The sequence below is a fragment of the Salvelinus fontinalis genome, chromosome 30 (genome assembly GCF_029448725.1).
Source record: "Salvelinus fontinalis isolate EN_2023a chromosome 30, ASM2944872v1, whole genome shotgun sequence".
Classification (NCBI taxonomy): domain Eukaryota; kingdom Metazoa; phylum Chordata; class Actinopteri; order Salmoniformes; family Salmonidae; genus Salvelinus; species Salvelinus fontinalis.
Genome location: NC_074694.1, coordinates 29015953 through 29039256, shown reverse-complemented (window position 1 = coordinate 29039256; position 23304 = coordinate 29015953). Strand labels below are relative to the sequence as shown.

At 41.5% G+C, this 23304-nt stretch overlaps 1 protein-coding gene across 1 annotated transcript; it reads left to right on the top strand.

Moving 5' to 3' along the window:
• Positions 1-2596: 2596 nt before the first annotated feature.
• LOC129828977 (cold shock domain-containing protein C2-like) lies at positions 2597-11445 on the top strand. The gene is made up of 4 exons (XM_055890336.1): positions 2597-2888; positions 9398-9770; positions 9939-10061; positions 10265-11445. Exons 2-4 carry the CDS (start codon positions 9580-9582, stop codon positions 10425-10427), a joined length of 477 nt encoding a protein of 158 aa, XP_055746311.1. The 5' UTR covers positions 2597-2888; positions 9398-9579; the 3' UTR covers positions 10428-11445.
• Positions 11446-23304: the final 11859 nt, after the last annotated feature.

Below are 23304 nucleotides of genomic sequence, written 5' to 3'. Positions count from 1 at the left end.
ATGACAAGTAAGATTTTATTTAAAAATCCGGCCCCCCTAGTCATAGACTGTTCTCTCTGCTACCGCACGGCAAGTACCTGAGCGTCAAATCTAGGTCCAAAAGGCTTCTTAATCTTGCCACTATAGGGGGTGCTGTTTTGCATTAGCATAATTTGGTCTACAGATTAAACTGCCTAGTACTCAATTCTTGCTCGTACAATATGCATATTATTGTTATTATTGGATAGAAAACACTCTCTAGTTTCTATAGCCGTTTGAATTATGTCTCTGAGTGGAACAGAACTCATTCTACAGCACTTTTCCTGACAGGGAGTGAGATTTCAGAAATCTTGGCCTCTGGTCCCAGGTCAGTTTTAAAGTCCCTGTGAATCCTATGAGGATACAAACACTGCCCGCGCCTTCCTCTAGATATCAGTAAGAGGTGACAATTTGAACGGAGTCGATTGCGCAATCAGGGCCTGTATAAAAGACCACAAGGCGGAAGTGGCTTCCTTTTCCTGCTGCGCCTGACGCACGATGGACATCGGACCTGCTCTCTTTCCAAGCTTTAGTTTAGCCAGTAATATATCGCCGGTCATGTTTTTACTCGTTATAGGTGTTAAAAACATCATAAGGTAGTTAATTTAAACCGTTTTATAGCAATTTATATCCGTTTAGTGCGATTTTGAGGCATTGCTTTATGATGCACTTTGAAGCGCCGGGCACGTTTCGGGGTCCCGGTCGTACGTTAGTGGGCATTTCGACGGACAAGAGGACATCTTTCGACCAAAAGAAGATTAGACCCAAGAAAGGATACATTGCCCAAGATTCTGATGGAAGATCAGCTCATAGTAAGAAATATTTAAGATGATAAATCGTTGTTCTGTAGAAAAATGTTAAACGCATATTCCGCCATTTTTGTTTGTATAGCTTCGCTTGGCGAACCCTGTATTGCACAGTAAGGATAATTTTAGAAATGTAATTCAGCGATTGCATTAAGAACTAATTTGTCTTTCGATAGCTGTCCAACTTATATTTTTTTAGTCAAGTTTATGAATAGTTATTCATGAGACAAGATCACTGTGAAAGATGGCGCCCGACATTTTCAGGCCAGTTTTGCTAGTATTGTCATTGTATAACCACGTTTTTTTGTGGCTAAATATGCACATTTTCGAACAAACTCTATATGTATGTTGTAATATGATGTTACAGGAGTGTCATCGGAAGAATTCTGAGAAGGTTAGTGAAAAAATGAATATATTTTGGCGATGATAACGATATCGCTCTCTTTGGCTTGAATCAATGCTCGGGTAACGTTTGCATATGTGGTATGCTAATATAACGATTTATTGTGTTTTCGCTGTAAAACACTTAGAGAATCTGAAATATTGTCTGAATTCACAAGATCTGTGTCTTTCCATTGCTGTGAGCTGTGTATTTTTAAGAAATGTTTTATGATTAGTAATTAGGTAATACACGTTGCTCTCTGTATTTATTCTAGTCGAGTTGTGATGGTGGGTGCAATTGTAAACTATGATTTCTACCTGAAATATACACATTTTTCTAACAAAACCTATCCTATACAATAAATATGTTATCAGACTGTCATCTGATTAGGTTTTTTCTTGGTTAGTGGCTATCAATATCTTTATTTGGCCGAATTGGTGATAGCTACTGGTGGAGAGAAAAAATGGTGGACAAAGAAAAATGGTGTCTTTTGCTAACGTGGTTAGCTAATAGATTTACATATTTTGTCTTCCCTGTAAAACATTTTAAAAATCTGAAATGGTGGCTTTATTCGCAAGATCTGTATCTTTCATTAGGTGTCTTGGACTTGTGATTTAATGATATTTAGATGCTACTATTTAATTGTGACGCTATGCTAGCGATGCTAATCAGTGTGGGGGGGTGGGGGGTGATCCCGGATCTGGGGTTGAGAGGCGTGAAAAGTTAACAGCTCCTACCACCAAGCCAAAGACTGAACAGCTAATCAAATGGCTACCCAGACTATTTGCATTTCCCCGCCCCCTTACGCTCCTGCTACGCTCTGTTTATTATCTATGCATAATCACTTTAACTCTACCTACATGTACATATTACCTCAATTACCTCGACTAACCGGTGCCCCTGCACATTGACTCTGTACCAGTACCCCCTGTATATAGCCTTGCTATTGTTATTTTACTGCTGCTCTTTAAATATTTGTTACTTTTATTTTTTACTTAACACATTTTTCTAAAAACTGCATTGTTGGTTAAGGGCTTGTAAGTAAGCATTTTACTGTAAGGTCTACCTACACCTGTTGTATTCGGCGCATGTGACAAATACAATTTGATTTGATTTGAAGTCTCCTTGATACAAATTACGTGGAACTGACCAATGGCACGTATCAATGGACCGACCAATGGCATGCACTAACGGGCGTTTCCTGATATCAATGGACTGACGAATGGCGGGTACAAATGGGTGTTACCGGATAATCAAGGAATATGATATGATATGGCCATATCAAGAAACGCCCCCAAATTGCGGTCTGCAATTAGACTATATTGGCTGAGCCGGGGGAGCGCGAATTCACCTTGCTGTAGAATACATTGCGGCCAGCAGGCCAAACAAACGACTAAAAACGAATCATGACTCTCGAGTCAGTAAAAAGAATCGTTCAAAAAGAACGAATCGTTCCCGAACTGCCCATCACTAGTACCCCCGCCCTTCTCTCTTTTCTTTTCATTTTGCGCCCTCATCATCCAGACAGACCAGTTTGTGCAGCGAAACCGCATAGAAGAGGAAGGTATTCTCTCCACATCTGTGTATTTTTGTATTGTTATTTAATTTTATAATTATCGTCATATAACAGTTAAGAGTCAAGACATCAACACGTTTGACCGAAAACAGAGTAACATTTTACGGTAAGAGCACGATTAATCAATAGCCTACATTTTGATAGTGCGCTTTAGGCTATAAATATTTTATTTTCGGAGCTATTTTTGTACAAGTTAGCTACCATCATCCAGGGGAAAATGTTATATTTTATAAACGTATCTGGATAAATATGTATTGTGTGAGTAGCCTAGCCTTTAAACTGTGTAGTCTCGTGCAGATTCTACCTTATTTTGAACGATCAATGTATTCTCCTGTTGTCTCAGCTGGTTCACATAAGAATGTTCTGGAATCAAGATGCCAGTGGCCTTGATTTGGGGAGTGAGTGAGAGAGAGTCAAGACACCACATGTTAGACCGCTATTAGACAACTCTTAGGGTATTTTAAAGTTAAAAGGGATTAGACAAAGGCCGCCAAAAAAAGGCAGCGTCGTGAGTGACTGTCTGTGTGTAGCCTACTGAATATTTACGTGTCTCCCATGCTGATAATGCTGAGGACAAGCAGCCACAGTGCCCTGCAGATTTTGGGAAGTGCATGGTGGTGTTGAGACAGCCTTTGTCTAGTTGACGGAGCCCAGTCGGCACTGGTGTTTACACTGCTCCAAAACTAGCTAAAAATAAATGTACAGCCTATAATAATCCCATTATTTTTAAAATCGGTTTAGTCACTCACTACTTTTACAAGTAGTATATATAAAATGAGACAGATTAGATGGATAAACTGTATTGTTGGATTAAAGTACTTGTCAGTGTATGTAATAGCCAATAATTCAATATTAGTTTTCAAAGTTTCTTTTTTTTCTGTGCAAAATTGTGACAACAGAGGTGTGTATAAGAGTGGAGGCTGCTGAAGGGAGGACGGCTCATAATAATGGCTGGTACGGAGCAAATGGAATGGTTTTTGAGACCATTCCACTTATTCCGCTCCAGCCATTACCACAAGCCCGTCCTCCCCAATTAAGGTGCCACCAACCTCCTGTGGTGTACACACAATCAAGTCAAATTCCACCAGCGTGTGATGTTGTCATCAGGATAAAACCTGCCACCTTTCTTTGACACATGGATGTCGGACATTTTATTAATCCATTTCTCTTAAATTAGTTTTGGGATAAGAGATTACACTGCCTCTTACCAATAAAAAGTGTATTTTCCTCTTTATTGGATCATTATGGTTCCCTACCGCCCTGAACCCTCCTCTCTAAACTCTGGTCGCAACCCTGTCTCCACCCTGACCCTCCAGTCAATAAAGGGTAAACTCCACTTTACTCCACCATGCAGGCAGCTATATTTAGATGGTGCCACTTGTCACATAGAGAGAGAGCAGCCCTAGGGATGCAGTCTGCCACACATTTCCCTCATCTATCTTTTACATAGAAACAGTGTTGGGGAAGCTACTCTGATATCACAGTTGACCAAACTACCAATTACTTCACACTGGAAGAAGTTAATCTACACTAAAGCTACCCTTAATAAAAAATAGTTTACTTAACTAAAGCTACTTTGAAAAAGTGCAAAAATGCTTTTTAAATTAAAATTCCAAAGCCTAAAATAGTGAACATTCAATTGCCAAAATGTTGAAAATATTCCATTGTCTCTGTCAAGTCCACATTGGGTAGATCTCCTATTTAGATAGCTCTACAGCATACTTAGGCAGACTAGCCTGTCTGACTAAATCATTTACTAGTTCTTCAAAGTAGATAAGGCATAGGCCTACTTTCACAAACTGTCTATCCATCATCTCCTTGTGTTGTGTACATTCCTCTCTCATGCAGTCAGTCTGTATCTAACCTGTGTATGGGGCAACCTAACATAGCAGGCATAAAAGTGTATCCATCTCTGTCGGAACCAGAATGAACTGGCGCAATGGATTATGGGCATTGTAGATAATGACCACGTTTCTGTGCTGGACTAGGTTGAATATTTGCTTAATGAAAACTACAACTCCCTTCAGCCCAGCGTCCCACATAGTTCTTGACTTGATTTCTCTCGTGATTTATTTGATTTTTTTAGAGAAACAGTGCTTTGGCTCACACACAAAAACAAAGTAAATGTAAATCAAGTAATTGAACCGATGTCTAAAAAAATAAACATTTTGGTTAATCGCGCAGCACTAGCAAGAACAGATCCCTCTGGAGTCGGATGTTCACAGAATTTGCAATTAAGCCTATTAAACACAAAAAATATGTTTCAAATGAGAATGAAGGCCTGATTCCAAAAAAGAAAGGAAATTCTTGCCTACTTCACCCATATTCTATTTTAGCAAAAAAAAGTAGTGTGTTCCAGTATTAAGCTACACTGCTACATTGCAAACAAAGTAATTAACTACTGAAAACACTACCAAGATTTGAATTCTGTGTTAACTACCATTAAACTACTGCAAAATGTAGTTTCATTACTAGTTGAACTACATGTAGTTCACTACTCCCCAACACTGCATAGAAAGCCATTAGTATGCAGTCTCTAAGAGGGGAGGGATACTGTGATAGGTCTCAAAGACACAATTCTCTTCAATGGCAAAATAATTGGATATTGTCTAGGGCTTTTTCTGTCAAAATAATCTGCTGGTTGCACTGCCTGTTCAAAGCGTTTGACGTCTGAATACACAATACACGGGGGGCTAATATGATGTATTAAATATCGAACCTAAGGCTCTGCTCGGCGAGGCTGGTTTATATAGACATTCTTGGGATGATTTCAAAGCCAGTGACATCAGTGCTGGTGCTTTAAATCAAATCACTTTCTTCAGTGTTGGGGAAGCTACTCTGAAAATATAGTTTACCAGGCTACCAATTACTTCAAACTGGAAGAAGTTAAGCTACACTTAAGAAAAATATTGTTTACTTAACTAAAGTAACTTTGAAAAAACAGTTTTTGTAGAAAATTATCATATCCTAAATTTGAAATGTCAAAGACTATAAATTGCAAGAACATATAATTCTGGAGTCAGATGTTGCCAGTGTGTAATTTAGTCTAACTATAAATCAAGTGAAAATTAGGTAGGTCTGAGGCAGAAAAAGAGGATATTCTTGCCCATTTCAGCCATATTTTCTTACATTTTTGCAAAAAAGAGTAGTGCGTATGTCACCCTGGACATAGAGAGGCTTTTATTCTCTATTTTGGTTAGGCCAGGGTGTGACTAGGGTGGGCATTCTAGTTTCTTTATTTCTATGTTTTCGGTTTCTATGTTTTGGCCGGGTATGGTTCTCAATCAGGGACAGCTGTCTATCGTTGACTCTGATTGGGAATCATACTTAGGCAGCCTGTTTTTCCAGCTTAGTTGTGGGTAGTTGTCTGTGTTAGTGGCCTGTATAGCCCTAGTCAGCGTCACGTTCGTTTTTGTTGTTTCTTGTTTTTGTTGGTGACATTCATAATAAAAAGAAATGTACGCTTACCACGCTGCACCTTGGTCCGGCCATTTCCCTGACGACGTTCGTGACAGCGTAGTTCCAGTCAGTGGTGTAAAAATACTTGAAAGTACTGCTTACGGTGCCTAAAGAAAATATTCATGACACTTGACTTATTCTACATTTTGTTGTTACATCCTGAATTCAAAATGGATGAAGTAAAGTTTATTTCTCTCGCCCATCTACCCCATAATGACAAAGTGAAAACTTGTTTTTAGAAATTGTAGCACATTTATTGAAAATTAAATACAGAAATATTGAATTTACATAATATTCACACCCCTGAGTCAATACTTGGTAGAAGCACGTTTGGCAGCGATTACAGCAGTGAGTCTATCTGAGAGCTTTCCTCACCTGGATTGTGCAACATTTTCCCATTATTCTTTTTAAAATTCTTCAAGCTCTGTCAAATTGGTTGTTGATCATTGCTAGACAACCATTTTCAGGTCTTGCCTGAACTGTAACTTCGGCCACTCAGGAACATTCACTGTCTTCTTGGTAAGCAACTCGTGTGGATTTGGCTGTGTTTTAGGTTATTGTCCTGCTGAAAGGTGAATTTGTCCCCAAGTGTCTGTTGGAAATCAGACTGAACCAGGTTTTCCTCTAGGGTTTTTCCTGTGCTCAGCTCCAGCCTCAATTCAGTTAATTTTTTTATCTTGAAAAACTCCCCAGTCCTTAATGATAACATGATGCAGCCACCACTATGTTTGAAAATATGGAGAGTGGTACTCAGTAATGTGTTTCATTGGATTTGCCCCAAACATAACACTTTGTATTTATGACAAAAAATGTATTGCTTTGCCACTTTTTGTGCAGTTTTACTTAAGTGCCTTGTTCAAACAGTGTGCATGATTTGGAATATTTTTTATTCTGTACAGGCTTCTTTAAACTCTGTCAAATAGGTTAGTATTGTGGAGTAAATACAATGTTGTTGATCCATCCTTAGTTTTCTCCTATCACAGCCATTAAACTCTCTGTTTAGCCTCATGGTGAAATCCCTGAGCGGTTTCCTTCCACTCCGGTAACTGAGTTAGGAAGGACGCCTGTATCTTTGTAGTGCCTGAGTGTATTGATCCACCATCCAAAGAGTAATTAATAACTTCACCATGCTCAAAGGGATATTCAATGTCTGCTTTTTTATTTTGACCCATCTATCAATAGGTTCCCTTCTTTGCTAGGCATTGGAAAACCTCCCTGGTCTTTGGTTGAATCTGTGTTTGAAATTAATTTCTCGACTGAGGGACCTTACAATTATCTGTATATGTGGAGTACAGAGATGTGGTAGATATTTCAAAAATCATGTTAAATGCTATTATTGCACACAGTCCATGCAACTCAAAAAATAAATAATCTAAAAACATAATTCCACTTTGACATTAAGGGGTATTGTGTGTAGGCCAGTGACAAATCTCAAATGAATACATTTGAAATTCAGTTTGTAACAAGAAAATGTGGAATATATTTCTGAAGGCACTGCATGTAGTTTTTTGGGGTATCTGTACTTTACTATTTATATTTGACAATTTTTACTTTTACTCCACTATCTATATGTACTTTTTACGCAGATACATTTTCTCTGACACCCAAAAGTGCTCATTACATTTCGTATGCTCAGGTAGAAGAACAATATGGTCCAATTCATGCATACAGTGCATTCAAAGTATTCAGACCACTTCACTTTTTACACATTTTATTTTTACAGTACAGACTTATTCTAAAATTGATTAAATTGTTTCCCTCAATCTATACAAAATAGCACATAATGACAAAGCAAAAGCAGGTTTCATTTTTTTTCTTTTCACTAATGTGTGTGTATATATATATATATATATATATTTACATATATATATATATATATATATATATATTTACATATATATTTACATATATATTTACATAAGTATACAGACCCTTTACTCAGTACTTTGTTGAATCACCTATGGCAGAGATTACAGGCTCAAGTCTTTTTGGGTATGACGCTACAGGCTTGGCACACCTATATTTGGGGAGTTTCTCCCATTCTTCTCTGCATATCCCTTTCAAGCTCTGTCAGGTTGGATGGGGAGCATTGCTGCACAGCTATTTTCAGGTCTCTCCAGAGATGTTCTATCGGGTTCAAGTCTGAGCTCTGGCTGGGCCACTCAAGGATATTCAGACACTTGTCCCGAAGCCACTCCTGCGATGTCTTGGCTGTGTGCTTAGGGTTGTTGTCCTGTTGGAAGGTGAACTTTCACCCAGTCTGAGGTCCTGAGCACTCTGGAGCAGGTTTTCTCTGTACTTTGCTCCGTTCATCTTTCCCTCGACCCTGACTAGTCTCCCAGTCCCTGCCGCTGAAAAGAATCCCTACAGCATGATGCTGCCACCACCATGCTTCACCGTAGGGATGGTATTGGCCAGGTAATGAGCGGTGCCTGGTGTCCTCCAGACGTGACGCTTGGCATTCAGGCCAAAGAGTTCAATCTTGTTTGTCATGGTCTGAGATTCCTTTAGGTGACTTTTGGCAAACTCCAAGCGGGCTGTCATGTGCCTTTTACTGAGGAGTGGCTTCCGTCTGGCCACTACTATAACGGCCTGATTGGTGGAGTGCTGCAGAGATAGTTGTCCTTCTGGAAGGTTCTCCCATCTTCACAGAGGAACTCTGGAGCTCTGTCAGTGACCATCGGGTTCTTGGTTTGGCCGGGTGGCCAGATCTAGGAAGAGTCTTGGTGGTTCCAAACGTCTTCCATTTAAGAATGATGTAGGCCACTGTGTTCTTGGGGACCTTCAATGCTGCAGAAATGGTTTGGTACCCTTCGACAGATCTGTGGCTCGACACAGTCCTGTCTCTGAGCTCTATGGACAATTCCTCAGACCTCATGGATTGGTTTTTGCTCTTACATGCACTGTCGGACCTTTTATATAGACAGGTGTGTGCCTTTTACTGAGGGGTGGCTTCCGTCTGGCCACTTTACCATAAAGGCCTGATTTGTGGAGTGCTGCAGACAGACATGCTTCTCCTTCTGAAAGTTTCTCCCATCTCCACAGAGGAGCTCTGTTATTTCACCGAGTGTCCCTCCTTGTTAATGTTTTGCAGTCTTTCGGATTCATTCATATATTTCTCTATTTTTTCACTCTTTCTTTTCTTTCTCTCTCCAGGAAGCCACCAAGCTCCTCCATTATCCCACCTTCCAGACGCATCCTAAACCACCACCACAAACACACCACCCATCACCCTTATCATGCAGACAGTCTAGGTCTGTCTCCCTGGCTGTGACCCACCCGAGGCTGAGGCAGCTTCTCCTACAGAGCTCCACACCCCCAGGGGGACCCCCACAGAGATGGCTGATTCAGACCCCTCGTCCCCCTCCGATCCCCCACGGCCACTGAGCTCCCCCCGCACCCCTCTCTCCCTATCCTTCCCCTTCCTCAGGGAGGGAAGTCGGGTGTGGGAGAGGGAAAGGAAACCCCCCCTGATGCCAGGCGAGTTGCCCAGCCCTCTGCCGACCAAACGCACCCGCACGTACTCAGCGTGAGTAGGAATAATCTCTGGTGATAGAGTGCGTGTGAGTGTATTTGTGCATGGCCTTGAGTGTGATCTATGAGGCTCTGGTCACTATCAGGAACTGCCCATTTTGGATGCAAGTCCAGAGAATAGCCTGCATGGGTTAATGTTGATTCTCTCCTGTGTGTCTCTCAGTACGGTGCGGGCCAGATCAGGCCCAGTGTATAAGGGCGTGTGTAAGACCTTCTACAGGTCCCAGGGTCATGGCTTTATAAAGCCCTCCAACGGTGGAGAGGACATCTTTGTACACATCTCTGAGTGAGTGATTCTGAAGCGTTAGGATTCAATTATAATCTACAACACACTTTGGGACTGAATATGCCAATATGCGTTGTACATAATATCATATTTTATAATCACAATACACCTTATTGCTTTATCATATATTCATCAACTTTAATGTCCTAGACATAGAGAGGCCTGGATTCTCTCATAACGTTCTCCCCCTCTCCCTTTTTTAGTATTGATGGAGAATACGTGCCGATGGAAGGTGACGAGGTCACGTACAAAGTCTGTTCCATCCCCCCCAAGAACCAGAAGATCCAGGCGATGGAGGTTGTCATCACCCACTTGGCCCCAGGAACCAAGCATGAGACCTGGTCTGGACAGATCATCAGCTCCTAGACCTCCACCTGCATCTGCAAATAGGCAGTGTGGGGAAGAGTGGAGGATGGGGGTTGGGAGGGAAGGTGGGAAGGAGCCTGGAGAGGTAAAGGGGGAGGAGGGAGTAGTGGAGTCCAGGGTAGGGAGATAAGGTGGGGGAGGAAGGAGCCTAGAGAGGTAAAGGGGGAAGAAGGAGGAAGTGAACAAGCACAGGGAGCAGTGGAAGGAGTGATTACGTGAAGGTGTAACCCTGGGGGTTGGAATGTGGTAATATAAGGCTTAAGACAGCGTTAAGTAGGTTTCAGTTGGAATGTGAATGAGGAAAAGTGAAATATTTAAGTTAGGAAAAGGGTCAAGGTTAAATTGGATTGAAGGTTATTTAAAATGGCAGGTTATTTAAGATGGCAGGTTATTTAAGATGGCAGGATTCTAGTATGTTTAATAAGACACTGCTGTAAGGAAAACTGTGAAACAAAGAGCAACAAATCTTCCTAAATGTTTTTATTCATACGTTTTATTTATTTAATTTTTATTCGTTATGACAAGTGAGGTAGATATTATTGATAAGATTATACATTTGTGTTTTAATGCCAATATATGCCTGGTCTAACCCATCGCACAATTCACTCTGATGATACTGCCCTGGTAACGCCCACTCCTTCAGTCTAATGTTGAACAATGACCATTTATTAATCTTTGTAACAGAGTTATTGATGATTACTATGTGGGGTTCAAAACTCCTTTTTTTAAATCATTAAAACACATGTTATCCATAGTAATAGACAAGAAATGAACATTTACTGTTGTCAATAGTCTCATACTTTCATCTTGCAGTTTTAGCCTTTTGTAAACATAATTAGGTTTATATGCATTGTTAATACCATGTTTTATTTATTGTGACTAAATTATATAGTACTATGTCTCTCTTATGTTGGGAAACTGTTAGAAGTTTCATTGTGTTCTAGATCACTTTTTATGTCGAATCAATGTGACTAGCGTGTTGTCATTAGGATAAAAAGTTACTACTGTATTATTCACATTCCTGTGTGAAATTGTGTTGATTATTCGCATGAATAAGTTAACCTGTGGTCAAAATTAGGTTATTAGCAATTCAAATATTGCTTCAGAAATTGCTTATTAGAACGGCATGTAACATCGATAGTCCATTAGAGGGCAGACAAGGACAGGTAATCTTCAACCAATTTTGGAGAAACTCGAAGGCACACACAGTACTTCACAAAACAGGTCAACTGTATGGAAGTGTGTCAACCTCTTTAAAGTGGGGATGAAGTAATGGTTAACCCTGACCATATAGATATTTTGTATCATGCAGTATCTGGGCCGCTCCACTTCTTTGCATTGTAAACCCAAGATAGATAAGCCGTGATGACACAGCTTCGGTTGAATACATGGAAAATATCTAAATCTTTCATTTTTTATGGGGATGTCAACTTTGCAATCTATCTTCAAAACTGTCAACGATCCACCAAGCCAACATAAAAAAATATGAAAAAATGAATACACACATAAAGAGCTCAGCAGAAACAGCTGATGAGATGTACTGGTGGTCAGTAATCAGACTTAAACCTGCTATTATGCATTTACCCTAAAAAGGACATTGTGCCCCAGGTATACGATAACACACCAACGCACTACACACACAGACACACCTGGACACATGCATGAATGAACCTATAAATGCACGCGCACACACACACCCGTGGACTCATGAATGAACAAACAAGCTAAGATAGAAGAACTAAGTAACGTTAAACCAAAGTCTGTCCTCTTGATTTGTTATTTTTGATGTATGAGCTTTGTTTCTGCAGGTTACAGGGGTGTGGGAAATAAAGTCATAGCCAGACAGAATGATTTACAATGAGATGAGCTGATAATGAGTTCTCACCTTTTGGCAATAGCCGGGCATTTGTGAGTTCTGTGACTGAGTCAACAAGTGTGCGTATAATATGATCAATAGTGTTTGGGAGGGATTCAGGCCTCTGGTTGTACCAGCACAGTAGCCTTTAGGAAGGATACTTGTAATTGTCCATAATTTCATTACTGGCCATCATTCATGCGTTTGTAGACTTTGTAGTTGTATAAATGGTTACACCCAGCTAACAACAAATGTTCCCACAACTTTAGAGAACGTTCCCTTAAGATTCTTATCAGGCCATTAACCTCTCTTGGGTACGTGAGACGTTAGTGTCCCACCTCTTCAACACCCAGTGAAACTGCTGGGCGCCAAATTCAAATACAGAAATACTCATTATAAAAATTCAGAAAACAAAACATATTTTACATAGGTTTAAAGATTAACGTCTTGTGAATCCAACCACGGTGTCAGATTTAAAAAATGCTTTACGGCGAAAGCATACCTTACGATTATTTGAGAACATAGCCCACTAGACAAATCATTACAAACAGTAACCAGCCAAGTAGAACAGTTACACAAGTCAGAAATAGAGATAAAATGAATCCCTTACCTTTGATGATCTTCATATGGTTGCACTCAGCAGACATTCATTTACTCAATAAATGTTCCTTTTGTTTGATAAAGTCTCTTTATATCCAAAAACATCAGTTTTGTTCGTGCATTGTCTTCAGTAATCCACAGGCTCAAACGCAGTCAAAACAGGAAGACAAAAAAATCCAAATTGTATCTGTAAAGTTCATAGAAACATGTCAAATGATATTTATATTCAATCCTTCAGGTTGTTTTTAGCCTAAATAATCGATTATATTTCAACCTGACAGTAACGTAGTCAATTTTAAAGGTAAACAATAAAGGCACTGTGCCACTTTAGGGTCCACTCATTCAGACTGCTCTTACTTCCTCATTTTTCAGGATACAAGCCTGAAACAATTTCTAAAGACTGTTGACATCTCGTGGAAGGTATAGAAACTGCAATTTGAGTCCTAAGTCAATGGATACTGTAATGGCATTGAATAGAAAACTACAAAACCAACAAAAAAAACTACTTCCTGAATGGAGTTTTCTCATGTTTTCGCCTGCCAAATCAGTTCTGTTATACTCACAGACACTATTTTAACAGTTTTGGAAACTTTAGAGTGTTTTCTATCCAAATCCATCAGTTATATGCATATCATATCTTCTGGGCCCGAGAAGCAGGCAGTTTAATTTGGGCATGCATTTCATCCAAAATTCTGAATGCTGCCCCCTACCCTAGTGAATTAACAAACGTTTTGTAGGACTGTTCCTTTGATGTGCAAGGAACGTTTTCAAGGGACCATTCCCTTAATGTCAAATAGAACTTACCCAGAATGTGGTTACCCTGTTCTCAGAATTTAAGATAATGTTCTATACACGTTTCATGGGAACGTTGCAAGAACATTCATGTGTCCAGTTTTCTGAGGGTTAGCTGAATATATCATCAATGTCCCACCAAACATACACAGAACATGTTTGCCATGTTCTCAGAATATAAGATATACATTTTCTAGACACGCTTTTCATGGGAATGTTGCTAGAACATTTGTGTATCAGTTGGCAGGATGTTGCCTGATGGTCCCAAAGAAATGCCCCTCCCCCTGTCCCGAGAATTTTCAATCCCAATGATAATAACAATCAATCAATAGCTTTGATCAATCCCCGAGGTTTGTAAGACCATGGGTTTAATAATAATTAGTCAAAGACTCAGCTTATGCAAAAGGTTAGTACAGTTTATTCACGAGAACGTTCTGAAGTCCACAATACAAAGACATCCATTTTATAGCAGCGCACATACTTCCACACAAACAGTAGATATCATATGCACATACATACACACGAACAGTAGGTATCCTACGCACATACTGTATCAATACCCAGCCGACAAATATTAGGGACCGTGAGAAGTACTCCCTGCCCTCTCCCAAATCTCTCAGTGGCCAAGGTCGGCACCGAATCTTGCTCAGACAGTCTGTGTTTAAGAAACTATAGAGACATATTGTGCAGATATATTGTTTTACCCTAATTCTGACTAAAACTACACACATAGTTTATTATAACTTTACTGACTAAAACTACACACACCCTTAATTATAATTTTATGATTCTAATCAATTTCATACAATTATATGGTTTCAGGGTGGAATATTCTAATCATTCATTTAAACATAAAAATTCCATCAATCAGGGTGGAATATTCTAATCATTCATTTAAACATATAAATTCCATCGACTATCCACCCTTAATGACTAAATAATACACCCTGATACCTCCAACACTATATGGAAACATGAATGGTATACAAGAATAATCCAAACCAATAAATGCATGTACATTCGATATTCATCAATGACTGTTATAGGCCTATATCCAATCATAATGCTTCCTGTTAGGATTTTTATTACAATCTTCATAAAAAAACAGTCTAAACAATTCTATATAGTCTCATCCAACATTGGCTCCCCGTAGTTAAAAGAAACGGAGCCATCTCCTAGGCCTGGAGGCCTGTATTCGTCATCCCACTGGCCGGAGCTGGGAATCGGTCCGTACCTCACCATCTGTTGCGTCATTGACCTTTCCAGAGTCCTGGTGATCTAACCTATCATACACGGAACATCCACACAGAATCAAAACATTCATACAGGTGAAAGTTGCCCACAACACAGTGATTATGACATTTTTCCATTTCCCAAACACAATGTCAAACCAATTTGTTAGAGAATTATCCACCCCAGAGTTCTCTGCTAATTCGTGAGCTTATGTGGTTAAACCAGCCAGGGCCTTGGTCACTGATCCGTCTGGAGCTGTGTTATTAAAAAAATAAACGTACAGCAATGAACCCCAATCATTCTACATACCCCACCCTTTTCTGCCAATTAACATATCGAGAGTCAGTCTATTTTACCAGGTCATGAGGGATGTGGCGGATAATTGGTCAGAGAATCCCTTTACTGCATCCCCAGTATCATTCACGAATCTCTGGTGATTATAATAGATGTCATTAATCCAATCCACATTTTTATTTATTGTCAACCACCAAAAGAACGTAGTGGTAAAGTCTTCACCTATTTGATTCATAGCTTTGTATTAATCTGTAACTTCCCTGAGGATGCCAATAGCATCCATCTAGACATTGTAGATCAAAACTCCTCCTATGCCTACTTTAGCCTCCTATAACTGGCCTCTGATGACTAACTCAAACTGGTTGGACCAATAACCCCAGGGTGCAAGTTCCTAACCACCCTTTCTGGTAGTTTCTGTCGTATGCGTCCTTTGCTGGTACGAGCCCACCCTACATCAGTAATAGGTGCTGTTAGGTGAATAATGTTCTCCTGTACTTCCAAACCTAAGTCAGTCACATTAACGATTACCTTTCAGCCATTAAAATAATCTAAGTTCTTGGTGCCATTCTTGTGTCTATAACCGTGGTACTCATCAGGAGTTAAAGTGAACCGAGGTGGGTTGGCCGAGTACTTTAATCTGGCCAACCCAATCCCTGTAAAGTTATTTGCTTTCCTAGGGAATTGTTTAATGTTTACCTTTGTCACGTTCTGACCATAGTTCTTGTGTGTTTTGCTTGTTTTATTGTTGGTCAGGACGTGAGCTGGGTGGGCATTCTATGTTGTGTGTCTAGTTTGTCTGTTTCTCTGTTTGGCCTAATATGGTTCCCAATCAGAGGCAGGTGTTTTGTGTTGTCTCTGATTGGGAATCATATTTAGGTGGCTTGTTTTGTGTTTGGGGATTGTGGGTGGTTGTTTCCTGTCTTTGTGTTTTCTCTGCACCAGCATGGACTGTATCGGTTTGCCACATTTTGTTATTTTGTAATTGTTAAGTGTTCACGTTTATCGTCATTATTAAATATGTTGAGCACAAACTACGCTGCGTCTTGGTCCGATCCCTGCTACACCTTCTCTTCTCGTGAAGAGGAGGAAGGCTGCCGTTACAGAACCACCCACCAAACTCGGACCAAGCAGCGTAGTAACGGGCAGCAGCGGCAGCAGCAGCAGCAGCGGTACCAGGAGGAATGGACTTGGGAGGACGTGTTGGACGGAAAGGGTTGCTACACATGGGAGGAAATCCTGTCTGGTAAGGATCGCCTTCCATGGGAACAGGTGGAGGCAGCTAGGAGAGCGGAAGCAGCTGCGAAGGGGAACCGGTGTTATGAGGGAACACGGCTGGCCAGGAAGCCCGAGAAGAAACCCCAAAAATGTATTGGGGGGGCTAAAGGGGAGTGTGGCGAAGTCAGGTAGGAGACCTGCGCCAACTTCCCGGGCTTACCGTGGAAAGCGAGAGTACGGGCAGACACCGTGTTATGCGGAAGAGTGCACGGAGTCTCCTGTACGTGTGCATAGCCCGGTGCGGTACATCCCAGCTCCACATATCGGCCGGGCTAGATTGAGCATTGAGCCAGGTGTCATGAACCCGGCTCAGCACATCTGGTCTCCAGTGCGTCTCCTCGGGCCGGTGTACATGGCACCAGCCTTACGCATGGTGTCCCCGGTTCGCCTGCACAGCCCAGTGCGGGTTATTCCACCTCCCCGCACTGGTCGGCCTACGGGGATCATTCAACCAGGTAAGGTTGGGCAGGCTCGGTGCTCAAGGGAGCCAGTACGCCTTCACGGTCCGGTACATCCGGCGCCACCTCCTCGCCCCAGCCCAGTAACACCAGTGCCTACACCACGCACCAGGCTTCCTGTGCGTCTCCAGAACTCTGCTCCTCCTCCACGCACTCTCCCTGTGGTGCGTGTCTCCAGCCCGGTACCACCAGTTCCGGCACCACGCACCAAGCCTCCTGTGCGTCTCCAGAACTCTGTTCCTTCTCCCCGCACTCGCCCTGAGGTGCGTGCCCTCAGCCCGGTACCACCAGTGCCGGTACCACGCACCAGGCTTATAGTGCGCCTCGAGAGTCCAGTGTGCCCTGTTCCTGCTCCCCGCACTAGCCTTGAGGTGCGTGTCTACAAACCGGTACCACCAGTTCCGGCACCACGCACCAGGCCTACTGTGCGCCTCAGCAGGTCAGAGTCGGCCTTCTGCCCAGCGCCGTCTGAGCTGCCTGTCTGCCCAGCGCCATCTGAGCTGCCTGCCTGCCTAGCGCCATCTGAGCTGCCTGCCTGCCCAGCGCCATCTGAGCTGCCTGCCTGCCCAGCGCCATCTGAGCCGTCCGTCTGTCCCGAGCCGTCAGAGCCGCCAGCCAGTCAGGGGCTGCCAGAGCCGCCAGCCAGGCAGGAGCTGCCAGAGCCGTCAGCCAGTAATGAGCTGCCCTCCAGTCAGGAGCTGCCCTCCAATCATGAGCTGCCTTCCAGTCATGAGCTGCCTTCCAGTCATGAGCTACCTTCCAGTCATGAGCTGCCCTCCAGTCATGAGCTGCCCTCCAGTCATGAGCTGCCCTCCAGTCATGAGCTGCCCTCCAGTCCGGAGCTGCCATTCAGTCCGGAGCTGCCATTCAGTCCGGAGCTGCCATTCGTCCGGAGCTACCTCTCTGTCCTGAGCTACCTCTCTGTCCTGAGCTACCGCTCTGTCCTAAGCTACCTCTCGGTTCGGAGCTGTCTCCTCAGTCTGATGGGGCCCTTTGTGAGGGTTCCTAGGCCAAGGTCGGCGGTGAGGGTCGCCACTCAAAGGACGTTAAGGAGGGGGACAAAGACAATGGTGGAGTGGTGTCCTCGTCCAGCGCCGGAGCCGCTACCGTGGACAGATGCCCACCCAGACCCCCCCCTAGAGTTTTAGGGGGTCCAGACCCCCCCCTAGAGTTTTAGGGGGTGCGTTCGGAGTCCGCACCTCAGGAGGGGGGTACTGTCACGTTTTGACCATAGTTCTTGTGTGTTTTGCTTGTTTTAGTGTTGGTCAGGACGTGAGCTGGGTGTGCATTCTATGTTGTGTGTCTAGTTTGTCTGTTTCTATGTTTGGCCTAATATGGTTCCCAATCAAAGGCAGGTGTTTTGTGTTGTCTCTGATTGGGAATCATATTTAGGTGGCTTGTTTTGTGTTGGGGATTGTGGGTGGTTGTTTCCTGTCTTTGTGTTTTCTCTGCACCAGCTAGGACTGTATCGGTTTGCCACATTTTGTTATTTTGTCATTTTTAAGTGTCCACGTTTATCGTCATTATTAAATATGTTGAGCACAAACTACGCTGCGTCTTGGTCCGATCCCTGCTACACCTTCTCTTCTCGTGAAGAGGAGGAAGGCTGTCGTTACAACCTTAAATCCTACATCTTGATCTTCTTTGACTCCTTATTCTGTAAGTCACTCATCAGTGTATTATATAGTTTATATTTTACTTCTTATCAATGACAATGGCGTCATATAATTAGTCCCGGCAGGTGGTGGATCTGGATGTATCAGAATGGTTACCAAGACTATGATGCAGCTCAGAGCCCCTACTATTCCCCAAAACCGCCAACCCTCTCCTGCCCTTAGTCGGTCTGCTAGGTACCACCCCATACTCAGACTTCTAGGAGCACACACAGTGATGAACGGTCGGGATAGGAAATCTTCGATAAGGAGGTAACCCCCAGACCCTGTTGGTACTCGGTTCTTCTCCTAACTCTGTGTGTGATCAGAAGTGCTTATATGTGTACATACCTTCTTGCAGTGGGTAACGTAGACCCAAGTGACTCTCTCAGCTATTCTAATGGAAAAGGCGGTGGTTTAACAGAACCTGGTATGGGCCTTCCCAATGGGGCTGCTTCCAGTCTATTCTCCTCAGGGGCTGGATTCATCCCCCGTCTCCTGGTTGGATTGAGTGAATCACCTTCTCCTGTCATTCACCTGTTGGACACAAAATCTTGGACATACGGGTTTGGTTAACAAACAGTCTCCTCATGTGTTCTGCTATTATATTTTCAACTTCTATGTCTACCTGTTCTGGTCCCTAACTCTGGCCTTCTATTTGTTCTACCTGATTAGCTAAAATGCCATCCATTATTTAAAGAAATAGATCCTAGTACACCAACTCTAGGGATAATATCTTGACCTAATATTTTAGTTACCATAATTGTGTCCGCCAAGTACGTTGGGAACGCTTCTACCCATTTGCTATATTTATCTATTATAAAAAAAAAAGTTGTTTATTATCAAATAGGCCACAAAGTGTCCTAACCTATGGCTCTGCCCATGTATCAATATTGCCGCATATCTAAACAATGACAAGTAAGATGATTAAATGATCCTTATGTCGGACATTATCTTGTAGGATTGCCCCTTTCATTTTCCACATGTCCAATTCTCCCTGGGGCGTTCGTTCATGACTATCCTGTAACAATTATCTGTCAAGTGTCTTATCTTCTTTGGTTTTAAATGCCTATGTGCTTGTCTGTGTAAATAGTAACCTTTCTCTCCTTTCTTATTTCGCAGGCACTAGTCAATGCTACTATTTCGGCCTGTTGTGCAGAATAATTTCTAGGCAATGGTTCAGTGTCTAACACCTTAGTCCCTGAAACCAACTATGCTTTAATTCCCCTTTTGTCTCCACCCAGTAACTGTTATCTTCCCATTCTGTGTCACTTCTATCTTCTCTCCTCATGCTACTCCCCAACCATCAAGGTCTCAGCAGTGCGGAGAGGGCTTCTCCGTCTGCCCTTCCTTCTATCTGTGTGTTGCTCTTTCTTATAACAGTCAGTATCAAATATGGGTTGTTTCCAAATTTTGACTAAATGTCTCACTGTCTACCTGTCTGAACTCATGGATTTTTTGAAAAATCACCTGTCTATGGTAGCAATCTCTAAGGTTATTACATAGTTTGATTAAGGTTATCTCGATGCTCTCAATGATCCTGAATCACCACAGATGTCATATATCCCTGTCCTGTTAGCTTGGATTAGGGTCTAAATCCTTAACATAAATCTACCATTAATCCAATGCTATGCCATTTCTTTCTTCTCCTTGGTTCAAATTACAAATATGTCAAAGAACTATAAACTCGTTCATAATGATCAATTTACACAAATTACCTTGAAATCAGTATTACCAATGACCTGAAATTCATTATCCAAATGGTCCTCCCATGAGGCTGATCAGACCGCAAAGGAAAGCCATGATAGAGGCCAAAAGTCATACCACCCTTTCACACTAGTGTTTCTTACTATATTAGACAAATGAAAGAAAACCCAACAAACATTTTCTACATGTTTTAGCCCAGGTTCCCAGAACATTCCCTTTATCTAAAGAATTCACGTGTTTTATTAAAATTCAGAAAATAAAACTTCTAATAATCCATATGTGATATGTGTGTACCCCTTTAAGATATCGTCTCTAGGAAAAATGGAAATCTCCTCAAACCCAAAGGCTAAAAACAAACAAAACATTTCCAGACCTTTTCAATTTAGTAGAAATATGCCTCTATCTCCCTTGCTCCCTTCAAGATTACAGCCCCCAGAAAACATTTCCAAAGAGAGACAATGAAGCACTCCTTTTCCCAGAAAAAAACACTTGGTCAGCATTCATTATACTACCCAGATTCAGAAACCCAAACGTTGACTACGAACAAAACATAATAATAATGATAATTCCATTGTACTCCCTCCAATCATTAGTTTTACATTTCCTCAATGGTTATGTGTACTTAATTGAACAAGCTTGCTTGGCAACATTAAAACCCATTTAGTCTGTCTGCAAACCGTCTCTCAAAGTGCTTGATAGGAATACCCAGCCATTAGACACACACAACTGTGATTAATGTTCACTGTCCCTGTAAAATATAATGAACTCATCCTACAATCCACTTTACTGACCTGACATTGTTCCACGTAATGGAAACAGATTATAATGTTAGAATACATTAACTTTCTGTTCCAATTCACTGGTGTTACCTAAACAATCAAACCAAGAATCAATAACCAAAAACTATCACAAAACTTTTATCCGTCATCAGTCAATCCATAAGAATAAAAACACATTTCGATGGGCACAACTCTATCGCAATTATCTTTCCGCTATTATTTAGAATTCATTCGATTTAGGTAACTGTCTCTTCTATGATTTAGTCATTTAAATACGACTCCTAAACAATCTATTAAAAAGTTCAATTTTCCCTTCTTTCAATTTGAACCAAACAAGCTATTAAAACATTCAGTTTATATCTTATCCAAACACTAGCGACCGTATCTTTCCAGGCAAAACATACCAATAGTGGTTGTGCCAACGGTGCATCCCAATCTCTAGCAAAATGACCCGGTTTGTGACAGTTAAAGCATCTGTCTCCCCCTTTCTTTTGACTGCCTCTATCCACTTTTCTCAACTTTCTCCCTTTCTCTACCTCTATCCACTTTCTCAATAAGTTTGCTAAATCCTGTCCTCCTTTCTGTGCCTCTTCCTCCTTAGTAACTCCCTCTTTCTTGGCCCCCTCCGCTCTTTTTCTAGCTTCAGCCAGCCAAATACGAGTGGTGTCGAGCCCGTCTGTCTGTTGCTTGTCTACCTTGTCCCCACAAACCCTATTTATTTGTTTTATCATTAGTTCCAGTTTTTCTATATTTAAACGTCCGTCAAATTCGTACTTTTTCCTCCATTTCGGGCCAAAAAGATGTTCCTCTTATCTTTTCCCTGCATATATTTCTCATCTCCCGCTAATTCCGGGATTCCCTGAGAGGATTTACTACCCATGTTTCGTACTTTTTTTCACAATCTATGTGTATGTGCTTTGTACCGTTATTATCCTTAACCTATGTTGATAAATACCTCCCGTTAATCTTTCCTAGAATTTTGTATGATTCCTGATATATTATTTAGATCTCACACTTTATACGACTATAAATTCTACTTATTCTTAGTTGTTCCTTATGACCTTCGACTGATAAATATATCTATCTCCTTATTCTATGTGTGTGCTTTTAAAATTCTGATGAAATTACTCAGATTTTTAATAGTCCCAGACTACTTCTCATATATTTTTACTAGTCCCAGACTACTTCCCATATTCCTCTAATAGTCCCAGACTACTTCCCATATTCCTTTAATAGTCCCAGACTATTTCGATACAGGGTAGTTTCTTTTGGTAATGGCCTCAACTACCTTGAGTCATTGCGGACCCAATTTTGTTCAATACTCAGCCCCCCGTTTTATATTTATCTTCATACTTTGTTACTTTTGAACTTTCTCTATATAAACTTCTAAAAACGGTATACTGAATATGAATCCTCCTGGACTTTAGTAATTATCATCTTACCTACACAAGATGTATAACACTGTATACGTATAATGCAAGTTTAGATCCTACCCCCAAAACCCATGAATAAAGAGCACTAACCTTATTTATTTGCCACTGAGGTTTCAATTTTGATTGGATCTCGTCACCGTTTCTGTCGCATACCAGTTTGCCACCGGCCTGTAAAGAACCCTCAGAAAGGGGCCAGGTCTTTAATCTACTGATATTTCATCCGCCCATGCACGGTTTCGGTGTCTCTCTGGACCGACTTGAGCAGGTATTGAGATCCGGCTCGAAGGACCAAACTGTCCCGAGAATTTTCAATCCCAATGATAATAACAATCAATCAATAGCTTTGACCAATCCCCAAGGTTTGTAAGACCATGGGTTTAATAATAATTAGTCAAAGACTCAGCTTATGCAAAAGGTTAGTACAGTTTATTCACGAGAACGTTCTGAAGTCCACAATACAAAGACATCCATTTTATAGCGGCGCACATACTTCCACACAAACAGTAGATATCATACATACATACACACAAACAGTAGGTATCCTACGCACATACTGTATCAATACCCAGCCGACAAATATTAGGGACCGTGAGAAGTACTCCCTGCCCTCTCCCAAATCTCTCAGTGGCCCCTAGCCAAGGTCGGGACAGAATCCTGCTCAGACAGTCTGTGTTTAAGATACTATAGAGACATATTGTACAGATATATTGTTTTACCCTAATTCTGACTAATACTACACACATCGTTTATTATAATTTTACTGACTAAAACTACACACATCATTAATAATAATTTTATG

Bases quoted from the DNA above. Each gene is read 5' to 3' on its own strand.
- LOC129828977 (XM_055890336.1), top strand. From the start codon at position 9,580: ATGGCTGATTCAGACCCCTCGTCCCCCTCCGATCCCCCACGGCCACTG. The intron at 9,771-9,938 runs GTGAGTAGGAAT...TGTGTCTCTCAG, and splicing joins CGCACCCGCACGTACTCAGC to TACGGTGCGGGCCAGATCAG. The intron at 10,062-10,264 runs GTGAGTGATTCT...TCCCTTTTTTAG, and splicing joins ATCTTTGTACACATCTCTGA to TATTGATGGAGAATACGTGC.